Source organism: Gopherus flavomarginatus, chromosome 6 (genome assembly GCF_025201925.1).
Source record: "Gopherus flavomarginatus isolate rGopFla2 chromosome 6, rGopFla2.mat.asm, whole genome shotgun sequence".
Lineage (NCBI taxonomy): Eukaryota > Metazoa > Chordata > Testudines > Testudinidae > Gopherus > Gopherus flavomarginatus.
The window spans coordinates 48,195,432-48,217,489 of record NC_066622.1 but is presented as its reverse complement, the minus strand read 5'-3'; the positions used below and the strand labels follow the sequence as shown (position 1 = coordinate 48,217,489).

Below are 22,058 nucleotides of genomic sequence, written 5' to 3'. Positions count from 1 at the left end.
ACCATTAAAAATATATATTACTATTCTATCTCAGTTGACCTGCTGCTTCTGTGATTGCTCCACTTGAAATTTTACAGAAAGGGATTAGAGCAAGGATGAAAAGGGCAAAGAAACTGATATGCCATTATGCACATGGAGATTTTACTTTGAAGCACCTCTGGTATGGAAGCTGTAAGCAATAAGACATGACAGTCATTGCATCTCTAGGCCATTATTCCACGCCTCAGGTGGCGTTACGGGGCTCAAGGAGCAATAATTCCTCGAAACGCTTAGCCCGGAGTGTCTTACTACTCTTGTGAAATGGCATTTATAAATAAAATATAAAGCAAACAGCAAGGCCGCTGCACTTACTGGGACACTATTGACACAGATGCATTACCAGTCACAAGGCCCCATTTGCGACCTGTGTGCTAATGCCTTTTCCTGAATTTAATTCCAGCTGCAGCAGCCTGAAGTATCCTTCTCCAGTGAATTAATATGGGAGAGGAGGATATCCCAAAGACAGGAGTTTTGGGTCACCACTGAGCAAGTTACTAGAGAGGCACCAGCATACCATAGTGAGGCTGTCTCATGGTCCTACTCTCCACCCCGTTTAATGACTATCCTGCACAGGTTACCTCAGTCCCTGCCAAAAGCAGACCCTTGACCATGTGTGGATGCAATGTGTAATTTCAAGTTCCCTTGGCACTCAAACACAAAAATGTTGTGTGTTTGGTGGCTCCCCCCACTCCCAATCTGCACCATTTATAAACATGCTGTACAATCTGTAATAAGGAATATAAAGAAATCTTAAAAAAAAAAAAAAAAAAGAAAAGAAAAAAAGAAAAAAAAGCAATAACGTCCTTTGTCATTGTCTCCTCAAAGGAAGCTTTAAAAATGTTAACTGATTTCATAATCTGCATATTTGATTTTTTGTTTAGAGAGAGGAGATAAAACAAAAAAAAGGCAGTCCTTCAAAAATATTTACTAGTACACGCATCCAGTGCTGCACTCCGACCTGTGCTATATGGGAGCCAGAGAAGTATGTGCAGATGCAAACATTCCTTCAGAAAAGGGGTGGATCTCCTTTCTGACGGCTCTCCTATTCCGGACATACCTGGTTTGGGCCCAGGGCAAGTTCCCCATTTTATATAAGCCAGTCCCCCTTCTCAAGGTCCCATACCTCCATGGAAGACTGGTTACTATGTCTGAGCTGCTGCCATCACCACCACCATTCCTGGGGGCATTTGTTGAGAAGGGAATGAGAATTCCCATGGAGTCAAGAACACGCCTTTCTTGGCCCAAGCCCCCCCCTAATTCCTTAGCACTGGTCTTCTGCACAGCAGCTCTCACTCACAAGCAAGCCACATCAATTCCATTTGTTTGTGGTCTCAAGAATGTAAAAGGACAAGGGGAAAAATAATTTATGGAGAGGATATTCTCCCCCAGGGCTCAATGGGCTATACAGAAAGTATTTTGTACAAGCGTACACACTTAATGCTGTGTGTTCTGCCAACAATGCTTCACTCTGATTCCTGTTTTGGTTCAATGCCCAAATCATAGAACATCAGGGTTGGAAGGGACCTCAGGAAGTCATCTAGGCCAACTCCTGCTCAAAGCAGGACTAATCCCCAGATTTTTGCTCCAGATCCCTAAACAGCCTCCTCAAGGATTGAACTCACAACCCTGGGTTTAGAAGGCCAACGCTTAAACCACTGAGCTATCCCTCCCCCATTATTAAATATTGCTATTTAATAAGGTTATTATAGTGTTGTCCAATTTTTGCTGTGCAGGAACTTTCCCTTTTAATTGGCTTATTCTTCAAAATTCTTAATTCTCCAACTACCTTCACATGTGTGTGCATTCTTATTTCTTATATATCTGAAAGAGAGAAAGCCCTATATAAGCCAATATTTACTGACTAGGAAAAAAAATATGACCCAACATTTGTTGTTGTTGAACAGGACGTCTGGAGAGTACTGGTTTGTAACAGAACAGCCACAGATAATGCTGGTCACTTTGCCAGTCATTTTCAAACCTCCCATACTGTCATTTTCATGACTCCGTTAATTTCAAGTATGTGCATAGGTGCTTATCAGGAATAAGGGCGAGAAAATACCAAGACAATTCATACACATGTGCATATATATTTATATACAAATACGTACACACACACACACACACACACCCCTCAAGATGTTACTCATCCACTTTCACCCCACAATAAAGCACCTTGGAGGGGGATGGAGAGAGAGAAATTCCAGAAATCTAATGGAAGAAAGATCTATTAAGAAGATAGGATGGTCTGCTGGATAGAACTCTGGACTGGAATTCCCAACTCTTCCGCTGACCTGCTGCATCATCTCGGACACGCACGTCCCCTCTCTGTGCCTTTGTTTTCCTCTCCCACTCTGCCTGCTGCAATGAGCTGACAAGACTGTCTCTTAATGCGTGTGTACACAACAGCTAGCACAGAGGGGCCTTGACCTCAGTTGGGTCCTCCAGACCTCAGTGTAAAAATTAATAAGTAAATAAAAATCAGAGGGATAATTTGCAGAGGTGGCTTTATGGGCCCGCAACCTAGACCTGGGCAAATAATGTGAACAAAATGCCACAAATACTAGATTACATTTTGTAACAAAAACACACTTCAATTTGTGCTCCATTTGTTAACCACAAATAGCCTAGTGAACAAGTATAACTGGCAGGAATGTTCACAGAACTAGCCAATTTTATAGGGAATACGAGAGAATATTCCTGGAAAATCAGTTTTGAACCTGAAAATCCAAGTGTTTGCCATCTAAGAGTTAAACTCCACCAATACTATGTGATCAATGTGTCCTGTCAAAATACCTTGAATTTCAAACTCCGCATACAAAATACTCACAACGAGCTTTTTTCCAGAGAAGCTGGAGGCCAAAGGATAATTCAGTGAATAAATTAAAAAACAGGCTTGAGAAAATCATGCTGTTTGTAGATGATTGGCCAATAGAAAGAAGAGAAATTAAGTCATCAAATGTACCAAATACTATACTTAATGGTACTGCAAAGGGTCCCCACAAGATTGATGCATTCCTTTATCACATCAACTCACACACACTCCCACAGCCCTGGTAACAAAATAAAACAAAACAAAACCACACACAACCAGCAAAGCACACCACAGGAAATCTGTTTTGCAGACAGTGAGGCAGAGTGGAAGGCAATTGCAGCATGAGGCTCCCCAAACCAGTCACTATCCATCTCAGAGTGGGTTTCTTCATTATGTGACCATTTGGAAATGCAGCCATCACATGAAGGGCACTGGAATTTTAGCAACATTATTTTGCGGTTCTTCCACCTGAGGATCCCAAAGTCCTTTTCAACCATGAAAGAACCAAGCCTCACAGACTCTCAGAGCCCGAGTCTGATGTTGTAGCAACACCAGGTTACAGTTGTTTAAGTGAGAGCAGAATCATGCAGGTGAGGTGCAAGGCAGGTTATCCTCAGCCAAGGCATGGAGAAGTTAAGCCAATGCCAAAACAGCAAGTCTCTCTCTCCCCCCCCCCCCCCCCGCTTTCCAAAAGCCTTGACCACACCTACACTAGTGTAAATCAGGAGTAACTGTACAGAAATTGGTGATGTTTCTACTGTTTTACAGTGAGATTGGAACCACACCCTTGAACTCAAAGCCTGTAACAGAACTGAAGAGCTGCAAGATACTGCTTTAATAAATAAGGGAATAGGTGTCAGTTTTATAAAACTATTTATTGCCTGAAGGAAGTTCACACAACAAATCCTCTTGTAATTTTCACTCCTCATCAAGCCCTCGTGACTGACAACGTCCATGCATCACCATTCAACCAGCTAGGTGCACAGTGGTTTACATTAACACCTCCCTCTGTGCCACTGCTATCTTGGCTGTTTCACCACTCTCTCAGCTGCTACAATGTCTTTCAGTCATGATGAGGATGGAGGGGTTGAAGAGATCCCATCCCCCAGTGCAAGGTGAGAACAGGTCTAGCAAAGCTTCTGCGAGCAGCATGAATTAACTGACTTTATGATGTAACGACAGACACACTGGTTTATTTGTTTATTGTGTATAATTCATGGCTCTCTTGGGAGGCAGACAGGAAGGGATGGGGGAGATCATTGCAAGTTCTCAGTTTGTTCCAGGAAATGAACATCAGATGGAAAGCAAAGCTGCCTAAAGAAGAGCAGTCCCAGCTTCCATGAAGCAGCTCGTGGGATTCCAGCACCCAGTTGGGGACCAGAGCACATGCTCCACAGCTTGGATAACTAGCAAAGCAATCAGATCGACATAGCCAGAGTTGACAAGAACTCAGATGCTGTTTGTCTGGGCTCTGGTGACAAAGGATGCTAGACTATCTCCTAACTATGTTCTGAGAGTCAACTTCTTCTGCAGCATCTCACCATCAGAGTGTTTGCACCCTAGCACCTGGACATTGCTTGGTAATGTGATGATAAAAACCACAAGAGCTATAATGCAGCTGCATCGCCATGTTCCCACCCTTTCTATGCAGGGTCCCAACATGACGAAGGTCATTGGCCCTTAGGAGAATGGAGGAATGTAAACATCCTCCACACCTCATAGAAACAACTTCTTGAGAAGAAAATATATTGGAGTATGCAAACAGTCTCCCCTAAGAGAAACGGTAGAAGCCCCCTGGCTTGGCTCATTTAGGAAACTGGACTGATCCACACGTTGGGGAATAGACTGTAAGGAACAACCCTCCACTGCCTGCTGGAATACGATTTTAAACAGAGCTTACACTCGTCCTCATTTCCACAATGTCTAGTTTACAGGGTGTGGGGCAGACCCTGTTGAGCAGATAATGGAGTTCATGGTAATCAGTATTTGTAAGCACAGCCACAACTCCGGACTAGAAAGAGCCCACCAAGGGGATCACTGCTCTGTGCTGGAGTATCTTACCACAAGCCATTTATGGCAAGGAATACATTCCAAAGTGAAAAACCATTAAGCAGCACAGACGGTAGGACTGAAAGAGACCAGTTGCATTCCCTTTCCTGACCCCAGCATGCTGCAGGGCCACTCCCTACATCATTCCCCCTAATGTCTCAGTTAACCTACACTGGGCTCTCTACAGTGATTAATTAGGCCTTTAAAACACAGGCCACCTTGAAAGGTTCAATAATATTCAGTTACAGTAAGCCTGATGGCTAGCTGGTGCTGAGCTGGGCCTGAAGTAAGTTGGAATCTACAGCGTCACCCCTGGCCAAGCAAAGGTATCATTCACCTCTTCTGCAAGGGTTTGCGAATATGAGAAACATTCAGCCACACCATTTCCACTGCTCCTTGGCTTCTAACTGCATTAACCCACCTCCTCCTAGGCTGGGTGAAGTAGACTGGCACAGCATTATATACACATCTCTAGGGTTTTCTGGGCACCATTTTCACTAGATAGGTATTTAGTTAAAACCTCTCCCCACCATTACTCCACTTGAGGAATTCATGGGCCACAACAGGAGTGGCATGAAGAGAGATGCTGGTATAATCATTGTTATTATAAAGCACTTAGTGATGCTCACTCAATGGATCTCTTGATAGCCAAACATCCAGGACCCTGTCATTTTTACATGCAGGCTACCTCGTTCCCAGAAGCTGCATGTTGGATGTTCCTTTACAGCAATGCACTCAAGGGAAAAGGAGGAGAAAAAGCACTTTTAACAATTAATTGATTGCACTTTATGCCATTATTTCAGTGCTTTATGATTCATGCCTAAGAGCTGCCTCCAGTACCTTTGGATCCAAATCAGCACCAGTGTAAGGTGCACATTCTGGAAGCATAAAGCTGTGTCTGGTTTTATCACAATACCACTCATCCATCGGTGCTGCATAACATGAGGGGCCAAATTTCAGCATTAGCTGGTCACAGACCCCCAACTTCCAGCACATGGCTCACATAACAACTGAATACAATCTAGTTTCCCTTCAGTGACAACACAAAACCCAGCTTGCCCTATGAGGCCTGGGGAAGAACTAGATCAGTGCTACAGCTGGTCCTTTCTTTTAAAGAAGCCACTCTTCTGTACATTTTAGAGCTTAGGCACCGTGAAGGAGGAAGGGGGGGAAGGCAGGGAAAAAAGGTAAAGTTGCATCTGCTTCCCGAAACACCTCAGCAGCATTAAACAGGTGATGCAACCACAGCCCTGCCTCAGTTCTGATCTGCCAGACCCCCCAATGGAAACGCCATTGGACACTCGTTACAGAGCTGTTCAGCATTAACTAGGCCATCTTCATAATACACAGGTGATTATTCTCACCGTTTTTACAGAGAGGGAACACTGAGGCACAGAGGTTAAGGAACTTCCCATGTTCACAAAGCCAGTCAAAGGTAGAGCCAGGACTAGAACCCAGGCATTCCAGACTCCCAGTTCTGTGCTCAAGCCTCAAAAAGGTACATTTACACTGCAAGTGAAGTTAAGCCTGTAGCCTGGACAGACATACCCCTGCTAACTTTAATCTAGCAAGTACACATAACAATAGTGTAGATGTGGCAGCATGTGCTAGCAACTGGAAAACGTACCCAGTGTGCTTGTACTTGGGCAGCTCTGAAGCCCATGCTACTACGTCTACACTACTGTTTTTATCCATGCTAGCTAACTTAAAGCTAGCACGAGTAGGCATACTTTTACTTGCAGCATAGACATACCACTTAAGGAGGCAGCAATCAAATCAGAAGGAAGGATGCTCCCACAGACAGTGACACCCCAAGGCACTTGCCGTGCTTACCAACACGAACATATGCACACACATGCATGCACAATAGAAACTGGGGAACCAAAGATAATTCACTTTTTTTGTTTTTGCTGCCAATATTCATTTATGAAATTAAAATTCTTGTTTGCAGGCAACCAAAAAGCTTGTGCAGAGACTATTCAGATGGGTTTTTTTGTGCTTTTTTTCCTAGAAGACAAAACCAGTTTTAATATGGCACTCTTGATGGGTCTTATGACATCATCAACCCCTTTCTATTTAGAATAATGATTTCTTCCACACGCCACGAGATTTGAAATTACCTGTGAAATATATTTCCCTAGGCACAGGCTCAAGAAGCATGTAAATTACCCAGGCTAATGGCCTCTAGAATTCTCTCTCCAACACACACACTTCCACCCCAAGTTGGAAATGTTCAGATGAGATCATGGGAGACATGCTAAAGGGTAAATATTTGTGGGATGAGAGAGGAGTTGTGCTGAGGCTTCCCCAAGAGCTAGCTCTACCTTTAGGAGCCAAGATACAAAAGCCTTATACAGACAGAAGTTGGTGCACCGTCAGCACAAAAATGTAATTTTAAAAGAGCACTTTCTTGGGACAGTTGCCTGGCCATAATTTCCACAGCACAAGCAGCCACACATACTATGGATTATGCTGCAGAATGAACCCCTTTAATTTTCAAACACCTGAAGTTATGGCACATTGAGCAATTGTCAGCAATTCCTTCAACTCTTCTCTCAACTCCTCAGAGAAACACAGCCCTGTACAAGCATACATTAAGTGCCTCGCTTTGGTGCCAAAGCGCTTGCCAGAGTCTGGCCCCCAGAGTCTGGATTCCACAAGGAAAATTCCCATCCACCCCAAGACAGGGAAAGAGGGATTCTTCCTCAGAAGAAGTCAAATTCTCCTAGCCATGTCTCTACTCACAGAGCATCAGTATATAAAATGAGATGCACCAAGTTCAAGAGAAGATGCCTTGTCCATTGGGAGGAGCGGATATCTGGGAATTATATGGCCTGAGTTCTATTCCTAGATCTGCTATTGACTTACTGCCTGACCTTGTCATGTCAACTAATACCTCTGTTTCACCTGAGCTAATCATTCATTTTGCAGTGCAAACATTATAGCAAACACACTAAAAGGAAGAGAGTTATGTAGGGGAGAACAAAGCATAGGAGAGGGAACCAAGGATGCACATATAAGAGGAGAAAGACATGTAGGTGCTCATACTTCAGCAGAGGGGGAAAAATGAAATAGGACCTGAAAACAGAACTATCCATTGAGGGCAGGACTGAGTCATAGAAATCAACTCTTTAGCTGGTGTAAATAGCTGCAGCTCCACTGGGGATCTGGCCATGCTACTAAAGGAGCCTTACTGCAGGCAAGGCTGACAACCAGTCACCTTTCACCAAAGTCATACAAATCACAAGAGCCCCTGAAGATCTACATTGAAAAGAAAAAAAAAAACCAGTAGGTGGGAAATAGGAACCGCCACAAGATAGCACAGAACAAAATGGGCCAAGTTTATCCCTACAGGGGGATTCCACTAAAGCAAGTGGAAGGCGGCCAGGGATGAATTTGGCACAATGGTCTTCGCATGAATTTTTCAAATTCAAGGTCAAGCTGCAACACATTTCCCAGACATATCCATCCTGCTAAGCCATGGTATCACACTGTCCTCATTTTCCAGAAGCATAACTAGGACAAGCAACTTGAGCATTTTCAACAAAGAGGGCTATACAATATGTCAAGCCATTTTCCCCATCAACATCTAAGATCTGCACACACTCTTCAGGGTCACGCTCAGAGTTCAAAATTAACTGTTGGCTCAGACCACTAATACAACCATCACATTATATACAAATGATCAATCCTGAAATACTAAGTCCAAGTACAGTGACAGCAGAGAAAGCCTCATTCCTTTTATTCCCACTGCTACAATGACATGTTTCACTGCTGTGACCCAAACGAGGACAGCACTGGCTTCATTCACAAGATTGGCCTAAAATATTTAATACATGATTCAGAATATTACATGTTTTGACTGCTCAATTTGGATTTATTTATTGAGCCATACTGCACTTCTCGCAACCTTCAAATGCTTTAGACAACTTCAAACTTTACACTTATAAATATCACCCCTGAAATGCAGCTGCCATTCTGTATGCAACAGTTTTAGCGCCAGGCCGTGAAGACACATTCTGCACCCACTTAAACAGTAGCAGGAATTTAAGCAGGCAGATTAAAATTATACAGTCAGGGCCTTAGTTTCCATAATAACGTCTGAGACGGTACCCCTTCAGGCACACAGCAACTCCCCTTCCCCAACACCACACTGGGATATCGCACTTGTCCTCCTGAGTCAAGGATAAAGCAATTTGCTAAACCATCAACACCACTTCCTGCTTGGTTATCTTTGGGAGAGGTCTCCCATCCATGGATTGTCTACATCTAACTCTGCTTATCTTACGAGAGGTCACAAATGCTATGAGGTATGGCTACATGAATGGGTAAATTCAGCTAGGGAAGAAAGTCAATAGGGTATACAACCTAACATCAAAAAAATATCGACTCTGGCCATGGGCACATCCATTCATCCACCACTTAACTATGCTCTCACACAATATAAAAGGCTCACTCCTTGATGAGAAGGCCGCACACTCAGTTGCCTGAAAGCCACCAAACAAGTGACATTTATTAAGTGGCTCTTGCAAAAAAGCAGCTCCTTTCAGTGCATGTAATCACATTCATAAACAGCTCAAACTGCCAGTGTAAGACTCTAATTTGAAAGATGTCAGGAATGAAGGGGGGAGGGAGAAGAGATTCTAACTCACCAGCATCACTATGGGCAATTCTCCACACAGCATATTGGCCTGAGTATTCAGTCTGATCCCAGACAAGATAAAGTTGTACCTTCTGAGGCAAATGAGGTACAAACGGTTGTCAGAATGGTACGGTGTACAAGACAGCACAGTGAAAGGGGAGAAGGAAAAGAAACCATTTATCTCAGCAGCCATGATGGTGAAATTAGAACCTGTGTCAGCCCTTGGCTCTCATGCATCCTTTCACAACTGGCCACAGAGTGGCATTACAGCTCCATTTCATCCTGCAGGATGCCTGGTTAAGAGAGCAAGGAAAGGCAGGTAAAAGAAATGCTGCCTCAGCTTGGACCATCTTAACCCTAAGCACTGCCTCACTGGGATGAGAACGCTGCCCAAAATCCTCATCAGGCCTCACAAGATAGTGAATAAGAAGCAGAGCTGATTATATTTCTCTCCAAAGAGAAACTGAGTCAAGACAGCTCATTTCCAAGGTCAACAGAGATAGTAAAAAAAGAATGACAGATGTGCTCCATTCAGTCTTGGGGCAAGGGGAGGAAAGTTGGCGTTTGTGTCAAAAACATCTACAAGGCATCTGACATCAGGTCACCTGCGTGGGGAGGGAATAGATAAGGCTGCCTAGGAATAAGTGGTGAGGTACTGAAGCTACATGAAAGTATGTAAATTATGTGTGTTTCTTTCCTTCACACCAAGATAAAAATCAAGACAGAAAAAACTACAACCTTCATCCTCTTTAAAAATGGAGCCAAAGGCCCAAGTTCATTCCAGAGCTAACTCCACTGCCTTTAGCAGAGTTGCACTAAGGATAAATTAGGCCGCAAACCTTGAAAACACTTGGATGGCCCTCCCCCTGCAAAGAACATGCTTCTACAGCAAAAAAAATAGTCTGGGAGACTGAAGATGGTGAATTCTGCTACACAGCGACACAGACAGGATGGTTCAACTGCAACGATAAAATAGCCCGCTAATGCATGGCGTGTTTGGGGAGTGGGGCTAATGTTGATTCACTCCCTCTCTGTGCTCTTGAAATGGCTGTCATTCCATGGCAGGCAGAGCAATGTCATCGGCTCGGTCACTGATCTACAATTATTAAGATTCCCAAGCAAAACAAAGAGAATAAATAAAAACTAAGAGGTACCTACGTGGAAGGAAGGCATTGATTTTTATACTCAGTTTCTCAGCAAGGGCTAGGTGAGAAGGGAAAGCACAGAAACCTCTCTGAAGCTGTGATACATCTCTAACTGGTTGGAGACTCACAGACCTCTCCTTGGCTTGCAGGCCTTGAATAATTAAATGCAGTTTCCTCCAACCTTTTTTTCCCTGCTATGCGTGATGGGCTGCAAAAAGGTTTACCATTACCTTAGGAAAGGGCATCTTGTCCCCCTGCAGAGGCCTTGCCAGCACACAGGCCTTCTACTCCTGAGTGGAAGTGCAGATGCAGTTTTATTCTCTTCCCCCCCGCCCCAGCACAAGAAATATGTTATCAGCAGTGAATGCTCAAGTATATGGCTCTAATTTATAAGGCTACATCAAACATGAGGAAATGGTACTTTGGCTCCTCCTGGCTCTGCTGAGTTCATTATAGAGCAGTAGAAGAGGCTCAGCCACACATAGCCCAGAATTTGGCTGAACATTCAATACCTGATAAAACTGTATATTAGGTGCTCTGCTTAGCTTCTTCCTCACTTTTTTATTGCCCAGTCTCTGTTTTACAGCAGCAAAAAACCCTAACTAGGAACAAGGGACTTTTCCTGTCATTGCACCAAGCCCCTAACTAAGTGACCATTTGACCATTCTGAAGAGATTTATGCATAGCTTATGAACCTGAGGACCTAGCTACAAGAGTTTAATTGATTCAGAGGGAGCGTTATAAGTGAGACAGCTTTATTAATCACCTGGAGCATAGCAGCTGACACCAGCCACTCAGAGTAGAAACAAAGGCTCTAGACCTCTTGTACCAGGCTGGGGTGTATATAAAATGCCCCCCGGGTAAGAAACAAAGTCTGATTTCAAAGATCGGTGTCTTGCTATTGAAGGAGTGTTCTGGGGGCCGGTTCTGGAATTTGTTGAAACAAGTTCATATTATATATATAAAAAAATAAATGTGTGTATGAGAGAAAATAATTTCCTCGTTTGTCACTTGAGTGGAGATGGATTCACACTCTCTCGCAATTCTTTCCATCAATTTAACAGTTTAAGGGGCAAATCTGTTTGTGTGTGGGAAGGCCAAGGAACTAAAGAAACTGGGACTTTGTCATAAACAGATAGCTAAGGGTTAACGTCTCTTTCACCTGGAAAGAAGTAATCTGAAACACCTGACTAGAGGACCAATCAGGAAACAGGACTTCTTCAAATCTGGGGGGAGGGAAGTTTGTGTCTGAGTCCTTTGTTCTGGGGTCTTCTGCCTGCACTCTCTCGGCTATGAGAAGTGATTTCTGTTTCCTGCTTTCTAATCTTCTGTTTCCAAGTTGTAAGTACAATATAGTAAGGTTTCTATTGTTTTTCTTTTTGTATTTACATGTCTATAGTTGCTGGAGTGCTTTGAATTGTATTCTTTTTGAATAAGGCTGTTTATTCATATTTCTTTTAAGCAATTGACCCTGTATTTGTCACCTTAATACAGAGAGACCATTTTTATGTATTTCTTTCTTTTTAAGACCTGTTGGAGTTTTTCTTTAGTGGGGAACTCCAGGGAATTGAGTCTGCGCTCACCAGGGAATTGGTGGGAGGAAGAAGTCAGGGGGAAATCTGGGTGTGTTAGATTTACTAGCCTGACTTTGCATTCCCTCTGGGTGAGGGGGAAAGAGAGATTAACTCTCGGTACTTCTGTTTTCAAAGGCTGGGAACGGGGAGGGTGGAATCCTTCTGTTTAGATTCACGGAGCTTGCTTCTGTGTCTCTCTCCAGGAACACCTGGAGGGGGGAAGGGAAAAGGTTTATTTCCCTTTGTTGTGAGACTCAAGGGATTTGGGTCTTGGGGTCCCCCAGGGAAGGTTTTTGGGGGGACCAGAGTGCCCAAAACACTCTAATTTTTTGGGTGGTGGCAGCTTTACCAGGTCCAAGCTGGTAATTAAGCTTGGAGGTTTTCATGCTAACCCCCACATTTTGGACGCTAAGGTCCAAATCTGGGACTAGGTTATAATAGACACAATGCTTCTATTTATCAACAAGTCAGGTATGCGGAGGCAGCTGCAGTGTAAACCCATGCCAGGCCTGCCACATCATGGAGTGTCGGCTCTGAACTGGGATGTTGGGAACCAAGATGGCCAGTTAGTTCCTGCCAGAGGGGAGCTTCAAGATGATTGCTGGCTGACACATACTCAGCACTCTCCCCTTCAGGCTTGGTGCCTGCTCAAGGTTACCCAGGGAAACCACTGTACAGCCACACGGTCTCCTCACTTAGCACTACACTACGTACCAGCCCAGCGCAACCAAGCATGCTAGTGCCTGAAACCACATGTAGTTCATTGGAACAGGAGCTTCCAAAGCAGCTGAAACATTATACGTTGCCTGATGCAACAGAACCCTTTTCCCCCCCACTAACCTTACCCACTTCTTCTGCAATACGTTGATGTGGTCCCACCTGCCTGCCCTCCAACTGCCAATATGACACACAAAAAGCAGACACAAAGCTTTATCTAGCCAATTTATAGGCAAGCCTGAGGCTTGATTCTCTAGCCCTTAGTCATGGAAATTACTCACTCCAGTAAGGGTTCTCACTGAGTTTAAGACTGCTTACATGAGTAACTTTTATTCATGGATAAGAGACTCCAAGTCTTTAGGGCATTTGATTTGTGTTCTTTCCCCCCCAGCATAAATTGCAATTATATTTCTAACCCCACAGTGATTTTTGCTCTGATGCACAGTGTAATCTCACTAATTTGCGGTTCATTTCGCCACACCCCTTATCATTTGCACATGGAAACTGCGGTCTCCTATTTTCATCCCCCTGCACACTTCCACACCTTCTTAGAAACATAAGCTTTCTGGGAACAGCTAAGACTTCATTATGTTTACAAAATTGACTGGAGAACATTCACTAGCATGCTGTAAAGGCTCATAAATAAATTAGAGATAGACAATCCTCGGCAGGTAAATTAACATGCATTTTGAAATGCATTATCCTTGGTTCTCTATCATGCTTGTTCATTTACTCGCTAATTGGCAAAATCCGGTAGTTCACAATGGACAACTCCCTCCCCCCAAAAAAATCATCCATGTGGCAGGGGACAGTGAGACAGACCCTGATTTCAACAGTACCAATGTAAATCTGAAGTCACTGATTTCAGTGGTGTCACTCCAGATTGCACTGCTGCTAGTAAGAGAGGATTCTAGCCCACAAAGAGTGGAATTTGACTTCTTATTTGAAGAAATATGGATATGGTGGAACTCCATTACAGCCAGTTAATAAAAGTCAATGGAAGCTGATAGCTCCCCAGAATTCTCCCCCCTAACTCCTACATGAGAAATCTGACAGACCTCAAGAAACATCTACACTAGAAATGCACTGGGCCCCATCCATCCTCAGTTTAATTCCATTCACTTTGCTGGAGTTATGAATGCATTTGGCTCATTACATATACACATATTCCACTCTGTTTTGGCTGCAGCGCCCATGGCTTTATCATAGTCAGCTACATTTCATTGAAGGTTTTATATCCTCATTAAGTGCCCAGCCAACAATTTGATTTCTGCATGGTACCGCCCCATGTCAGCAGAGACAGGATCAGGCCTCATCCCTCACTCCCTTCAATCCCCAGCTCGGTTGATGCTGGGAACTTCAGTCTCCCACAGGAGACAGTCCAGCATGCATTGGTCTCTTGTGCCCCCATTAGCTCACGTAGCCCTCGTCCAGACTAACCCGCAGCATCGGCGGGTTAAAATCGATTGCTCGGGGATCGATATATCGCGTCTAGTCTGGACGCGGTGTATCGATCCCCGAGCGCGCTTACATCGATTCCGGAACTCCATCAATCCGAACGGAGTTCCGGAATCGACGCGGAGAGCCGCGGACATCGATGCAGCGCCGTCCAGACTGGTGAGTACCTCGATTTTAGAAATTCGACTTCAGCTACGTTATTCTCGTAGCTGAAGTTGCGTATCTAAAATCGATTTTAATTCCTAGTCTGGACGTGGCCTAAGAAGCAGCTTTAGAAGAAGCTGCTTACTTTCCTAATTGCAGGAAAGGATCCAGGGTTTGCTTGGAGTGCATGACAGGATATGGAAACCACATACCACACAATGTTTGCCTGGCCTGATTCAGATTTATATGCCTGGGTCTCCTGTCTTGCAGCCCAATCCCCCCATTCACTCCAACTGATTTGGCTAAACATACTGATACGCAGATGCAGAAGTGGACGTAAACAGGCATCTGAATTACAGACAAAAGAACCAATTCTTCACTCTGGGAAAATGCTCAGTATATTCATCATCTGACTAATATCTTCCAGTCACAAATGATATCGACCAGCATTAAAAGATTGCTGAAATAAGGACTCACCAAAAGAATGATAGGGAGGTTATCAAAGTTGGTGGGTAATTCTGCCCGTGTGCTTTCCTCAAAACAGTTTAGTGCATTTCCAACTCCATGACCACATTCCAAAGAAATCTATGCCATTCCGGTTATCAATGCTGTATAACCCTACAACAAACCAAAGTGCATAGCCCAGGACTCAGGAGCAACTCTACAACAACCAACCACTGCAGACACCAATAAAGAAAACAAATATGCTAAAGAAATATATTTTGCTTTCCCAGGGTTCTTAGGAAAGCATATATTTAAATGTTCCGACAGTGTGCTTCCTAGAAGAGCACTTAATTCAAGAAGTACTTGCTTGAAAATCAGTTTTTTAAAAAAATCCCATCCTACTTGGCTATATCTTCAACTTAAAAAACAAACAAAGCTGTTGTCCAAGTTATGTTGTTTATTGTATATGTACAATGTTGTACTGTAAATATACACTCCAGCACTAGACCCTCAATGGCACTCTGCTGGCTTCTGAAGCCCAAAAGCCAATAGACTTGATTGAGGATAAACTCCCAAGTTCCCATTTAGCCTGCAGCTGATCACCTTCATTGGAATTTTAAGGGAGTTTTGCACAGAAATAACAGTTTCCTCAGAACGGAGCCTCTGGACTAGGCCCAACTGTGGGTTCAGAGGGATTAATTCTACCCTCCAGTGCTCAGGAGGGTCCCTGTTGATTTAAGTGGGAACCTCACACACAAGACCAAAATGAAGTCCTTAAAAATTAAAACAAACCAACCAACCAAAACAAACCTTTCCAGGGCTGAAAGAAGCAAGCCGGGGCACCATGATGAAGGGGGTTCACGTAAGCAGGGAGCATGGTGCATTTAACCCATTGGAGATAAACAAGGAACACCCCTCATCATCATATTACCCATGAGCAACCCATACTGGGGGATGCTTAGCAGTACAAAGGGAACTGCCTTCCTGGCCTCCTCTCTGCCAGAGGGAATGTGGCTTTGGCAAAGAACGTTTGAAAGTGGTTGAGAGGGGAACAGAACTGAGAAAATGAAGAACACAGAGGATCATTAAGAGAAAATAAAAAAGCCCTAATAGTGAGGGATCCTGCAGAATGAGTTTAAAGACTGAGTCAGGTCAGAAATGACACACATTCTGACATGTTGGCTAACATGGTTCCCATAGCAGCTTCACTGTCAGAACAAGGACTCATATGCAGCTGTTTCAGACACAAGCCTTGAGCAAGGGATGTCTGGAAAAGGGGCAGGAGGGGGAAGAGAAAGAAAAGGAGATTTCAAACATCTGAGAGAAATATGGCAAATGAATGTTTTCTGAATGGGGAACTGAAGCACATCAGGAGGTTAAGGCTTGAACTTACCAAAATGGCCAGTTCTGAGGCAACCTAAAAACTTCTGGTTTTCAGAGGTGCTGAACACCTGCAGCTTCCAGCAACCTCAGATGGAGCTCTCAATGCTCCGGATAACGAGGCCTGCAGTATCTCAAATTAAAAATCTCCCTGCCCACTTTTGACACCTGCTCAAGTTCATAGAGGAATGGCTGTAGTAGGGCCAGCAAATGAGCCCACCTCTCTGAATCCCAGTCCAGCCCCTCAACTGAGAGGCCATCCTTCCTCTCCTCTGACATCCAAACAATTAACATGATGTGCTATCACAGCAAGAGACTTAAGCAGCCAACTCTCACCATGGGGGATAAAATGGTTCCAAACACACATGCCCCCCTACAAGAAGAAAATGGGTCACCACTCTCTAACCAATGGCAACTTTTCTCAAGTCCAAGAGATAAATGGCAGGTTCACAGAGTGGGGCATGGGCTTGCTCTGTTTCCAGGGTTTATGTAACAATTTATATATGGGCTATTCTCCAGCAGTTATGCATGTGTAATTCCCATTAACAGGAGTTTGGCATAGGCACCAACAGGACAACAGTCCCCTAAGTGGTCAGCATTTATAAAGAATATGTATTTTATATTCTAATAATGATCAGGATGAATCCATCAGGGAATTCATGTTGTGCCTTCACAGGGATCTCACTGCGATCCTGCACCAACTAGCTGATGCCTCTAAGAAAATAAAAAAATCAGCATCCCTTTTTTCCCCCCTAGAGCCATTAATCTCGTTCACGACATACACACACGTGCCCACTCATAACAAGAAAATCAGTCGGTCAAGTAGACACCGCCCAGCACACCTGCTTGAATGGGTCTGTTTCAATCAGGGATTTTGCTTTTTAAATCTCAATGAGAAATTTCCCTTTGGACAACTGCTGAGCTGAGCCTTCCTTAGCTCAGCATAAGATGATTAAAACCACGTTACCCAGGAGAAGAGAGAAAATATGGAACACTGACTATTTACCAGGGACAGAACCAGAAACCAATATCCAGAACTGCTACAGACAATGACAGTGATTCCTACTTTCAAAAAAATGAACCATTTTCCCCCTCCCCGTCCCACCAAAAAAGGAAAATGTTCTAATCATTGCACGTGCTGCCCTAGGTCATAATGAAACATTTCTAGGGAGTCTGCAAAAACACAGTCTCATTCTTGAGGACCCTATAAAAGGAGACAACTTAAGTAACTCACACAGAAAACCTCTAAAGATAAGAAGGGTTTCTAATAAAAAAATCAATATTGTTCTTTGTTGATATATGGAAGAGAAAAATTGGTTTTATAACTGGAAGAATTTAGCATCCAATATAGTTTCGAACAAAGGAATCCTCCAAAATTATACCTGCGCTACAGGTTTAAATTAAGTCTTTTCAATCGCTGGACTGGTAAGAGGGGGAGGGAGGCGTATAATAAGGGGAACTGCCGGAAAAGGGAGTCTGAGTGTAACAGTAACTGTCACAAACAGTTTTCTTCTGTTCAATATTTCTTTCCTTGAGTGACAGATGTTACAATCCTGAGAGCTCCAGAGTACTGTACATAAGGCATTACAGTCCACATGTTACAGGGCATTAACCTACTGCCCAGCAATCATGCCTCATCATCAGCCAATACTCACACATGACTTCTTCTTTTCCCCCAGGTTCAGAAAACAGGTCATAATGAGAATAAAACAACACAGCAATAACAGGCCAGGCTGAGGTCTCAGTTCCAATACTTTTTCTTCTTCAGATGCAGCAAAGGCACACACACACACACACACAAGCCCCTTTTAGGGCCAAACCTTCTGCTTTATAAAAGCTTATGAGCGATATATTGTCATTACTGGGCCCAGTTTTACATTCCTGGCACACGCCAAACTCCCACTGATTCAATGCAGGATTGGGCCCATTCTGGTAACACTGACATTCTACTGAAGCTGCTAACGAAACATACCTTATATTAAGCACTGTTTTGCCAGGAGTTTAACATGTCTGGAAAAAAATTGCTGTCAGCCAAAACCTAGCATAGCAGACAGGAGCAATTTAATAATATTTACTTAATCAATTCAGGTGGAAGAGGGAAGCAATTTTTTAAAATAAATTATATTACTCTAGAAACGTCTCCTGATTTAAGATCCTTGTTTAAACTTCTATGACGAAAAAACGTTACTCTAAATTAAAAAATGATATCTGGAAAATAATATTGTCTGATACACTTCAAGTTCTCAACAATGTTTTTTGGGTTCCCTCCCCATCCTTCCCCCAGATTCTGAATGTAAAGATCCAATCCTACAAACCTTACTAGCGTGATGAAAGATTAGCACCACAATTATGCTCATTGACTTCAGTGAGACTTCTCACATGAGTAAGAATTACTCACATGAGTTGTAGTTGCAAGATCTGGCCCTAAAAATGTGCTATTTGTGCAGTGCAGGCATATTCCACACACAACGGCAATAGACACCTCTCAAGGTTTTATTCTGAGGAACATGCGTGCATGTTTGACAGCCAGATTGACAGAAAAAGATCCCAACAGCTCAGTATCAGAGGTCAATAACATGTGGGCTCAGAAGTACAATTACAATGGGCTCCATAACAGCCCTGGAGTCATCTCTATGATGTGGTATGATGCCGAATAAATAAAGCGCTAACTATGCCTTTTAGATTGGAGTGCTAGTATAGTAACACAATAGACCATAATGATTCCAAATAAATAATTCAAATAATTCTGTTAATAAGCTTCCTTTTTAGAAGACCTAAACACAAGTCTAAACACGCATTCAAAAATATTTTGGCCCTTCAGTAAGTTACATTCATTTAAAAAAGTCTTTCATCAAATATTTCCATAAAAGCATGAGCTAAAAGTCAAAATATATATATAAAAAAATCTGATGCTTAAATATCACAAAAATTTTGACTCAAAGCAACAAATATCCAGGGAGGCAAGAACAAAGTTAAGGGTGACAGTGCCATTATCAACCCATGTCATTGAGACCTTTCTCCACCTTCAGAAAAGCACAAGGTAAGGACACAGTGTCAACCTTTACTCTGAACAGACCTGGCTTTCCCTGTTTTGTGGCACAAACCCTTAACGTCTTGTAACATAGATGGTGGCGTCTCAAAACACATTCCAGAAAGGTTTGGGGTGGATTTGCGGAAGGGAAAATGGTTGCAGCTATCACATTGTGGAATGAACAAGTGAGAGAGCAAAAATTCCCAACTCCAACCGCAAATATAATTCCACAGTCTTCTTTTATTACTCTCCCCCCCACCTCACCTTTCCCTCCACTCAAAAAAATCATATGCTTTCTGATTTTGTCTCACCAAACTAAAATCAATTTGTGCCAGTTCAGAGTGGGGGAAAATATCCTCAGATTGATAGTTCCACAGCCAAAGGCTATTATTAGTTTGTACTAAACTCCACCGGGCACTCCTGGATTGCAGATGCTGTACTATGCACCTGCAAACCAGAAAAAGCAACCTCTGTTTCTTCCTCTCTCTCTAAATTAAACATTTATATAACTGTATTAAAAGAAAAAAACAGAAACCTCCAGGCACTGGTGAAGTTTGAGTCTTCTAGCAACTTACAGTCTATTTCTATTTTCCTGGGGGGTGGGGGGGAGGAGAGATTTCACACCAAAGATTTTAAAACTTAGAAGAAGAAAATAAAAAGAAGGCTGCCTAAACGAACCACCTAAAAAGAATTAACTTGCTGGAGTATCACTTCCTGATAACCTATACAGAGCAATCTTTGCTCCTGCATACACACTCCAGGTAGTCACGCACTTGCAATACCGAGGGGCGTGCAACGCAAGACTCAAAGCCCATCGCCGGTGCTTCCCCCGATCCCTTCGCTCGCTGCGTGTATTAGAGAGTTTGCCAGGGAGCAGCTGCGGATCATTACGTTAATTAACTTTCACCTGTCCCTCCGAGCACGCGTCCCTCTCCCCCCACACCCAACTTTCGGAAGCATCTTCCTTGAAACCCGGGGAGCTACTATGCCCACGGCGCCCGGACACCGACCCCGGCCGCTCCCCACGGGAGGGTACCGGCTCCGGGCGCTCGCCAGCCCCCTCCCGCGCCTGGCGCCGAGGGAGCGGGGGGCAGCCCGGGGGCAGGGTGCCGGGCCGGTACTCACGTGTAGTGCTGCGGGAAGCTGTAGCCGTGGGCGGCGGGGGCGGCCAGCAGCAGGAGCAGCAGGAGCGAGCCGAGGGGAGCCGCGCGGCGGGGCTGCGCCGGCATCGCCATGTTGCCATGAAAGATGCAGCGGGGAAGGGCGAGCAGCGGCGAGCAACCTCTGCCCCCCCGCTCCCTCCTCCCCCCGCTCCCGGGGCGGCTGGGCGCCCCCTCCCCCGCCGCGGGTGCGCTGAGCCTGGCCGTTCTCAGCGGGGCGGCCGGCAGCACTGAGCCCAACTGAACGGAGCCTTTGCCTCAAATAGCTGCCGCGGCGCCCAGCCTCCTCCCCCCTCGCCGCTTCTCCCCCCCGACCCCCCCATTGCCGGGCGGCACGCGCCCAGCCCAGCCCAGCCCCGCCGCCGCGCATGCTCCCCCCGGCCCGCCGCCGCCGCCGCCGCCGCGCGCCCCGGCCCGGCCTGGCCAGGCTCGAGCGCTCCGGACCCGAAAGGGCGCAGCAGCGCAGCCCGTCCCCGCTCTCTACTTGTGTCCCCCATCCCACCAGGCTGTGTCCCAGCTGCAACCCCCCCCGTCCCTCGGTGCAGCCCCCGCTCCAGTGCCCCCGGAAACCAGCCCCCCATCTCCCTGCTCCAGCCTCTCCAGCCCCTTGCAAACCAGTCCCCATCCCTCGGTGCAGCCATCCGTCCTGTGCCCCCTGCAAACCAGCGCCTCCAGCCCCCCTGCAAACCAGTCCTCGTCCCTCGGTGCATCCACCCGTCCTGTGCCCCCTGTAAACCAGCGCCTCCTGCCCCCCTGCAAACCAGCCCCCATGCCTCGGTTCATCCACCCCTCCTATCCCCCCTGCAAACCAGGCCCCCTACCCCTCCTGTATCCACCTGCAAATCAGCCCCCATCCTCCAGTGCATCCACCCTACTTGTGCCCCCCTGCAAACCAGCCCCCCATCCCTCAGTGCATCCATCTGCCTTGTGACCCCTGTAAGCCAGCCTCTCAGCAAAGCATCCCCCCAGTGCATCCACCCTGTCTGTGCCCCCCACTGCAAACCAGCACCCCCATCCCTCAGTGCATCAGCTCTTCCCTGTGCTCCCATCCCCCTGCATCCCCTATAAACCAGCCTCTCCAGCCTACCTGTAAACCTGCCACCCCATCCCTCAGTGCATCCAGACCTGCCCCCACTCCTCCAATGCATCCACCCTGCCTGTGCCAGTTTCTGTGCCTCCTCCTTGTACACCATCCCCTGGTGCATCCACCCTCCCTGTGCCAGCCCCTGTATTCTTCCTGCAAACCAACACCCAGCCCCTCTGTGCCCCCTGCAAACCATCCCTCCCATCCCTCCTGTGGCATCCACTCCACCCATGGCCCCCTGCAAACCGGACCCCCATCCTCCAATGCATCCACCCCACCTGTGCCAGTCGCTGTGCCTCCTGCAAACCAGCCCCCCATCCTCTCTGCTGCATCCACCCAGCCTGTGCCATTGACAGAACAAGGAGTAATGGTCTCAAAT

At 45.3% G+C, this 22,058-nt stretch overlaps 1 protein-coding gene across 3 annotated transcripts in view; it reads right to left on the bottom strand.

The window, feature by feature from the left end:
- The window catches only part of CACNA2D2 (calcium voltage-gated channel auxiliary subunit alpha2delta 2), a 648,687-nt gene extending 628,010 nt beyond the window's left edge, over window positions 1-20,677 (bottom strand). For 2 of the 3 annotated variants that reach the window (XM_050958641.1, XM_050958642.1), the window contains exon 1: window positions 20,561-20,675. In XM_050958641.1, the coding sequence (XP_050814598.1) occupies window positions 20,561-20,670 (110 nt within the window). In that variant the 5' untranslated portion in view covers window positions 20,671-20,675. Of the gene's footprint in view, window positions 1-20,560 lie in introns of all 3 variants that reach the window. The other variant, XM_050958643.1, reaches the window with a different exon arrangement.
- Window positions 20,678-22,058: the final 1,381 nt, after the last annotated feature.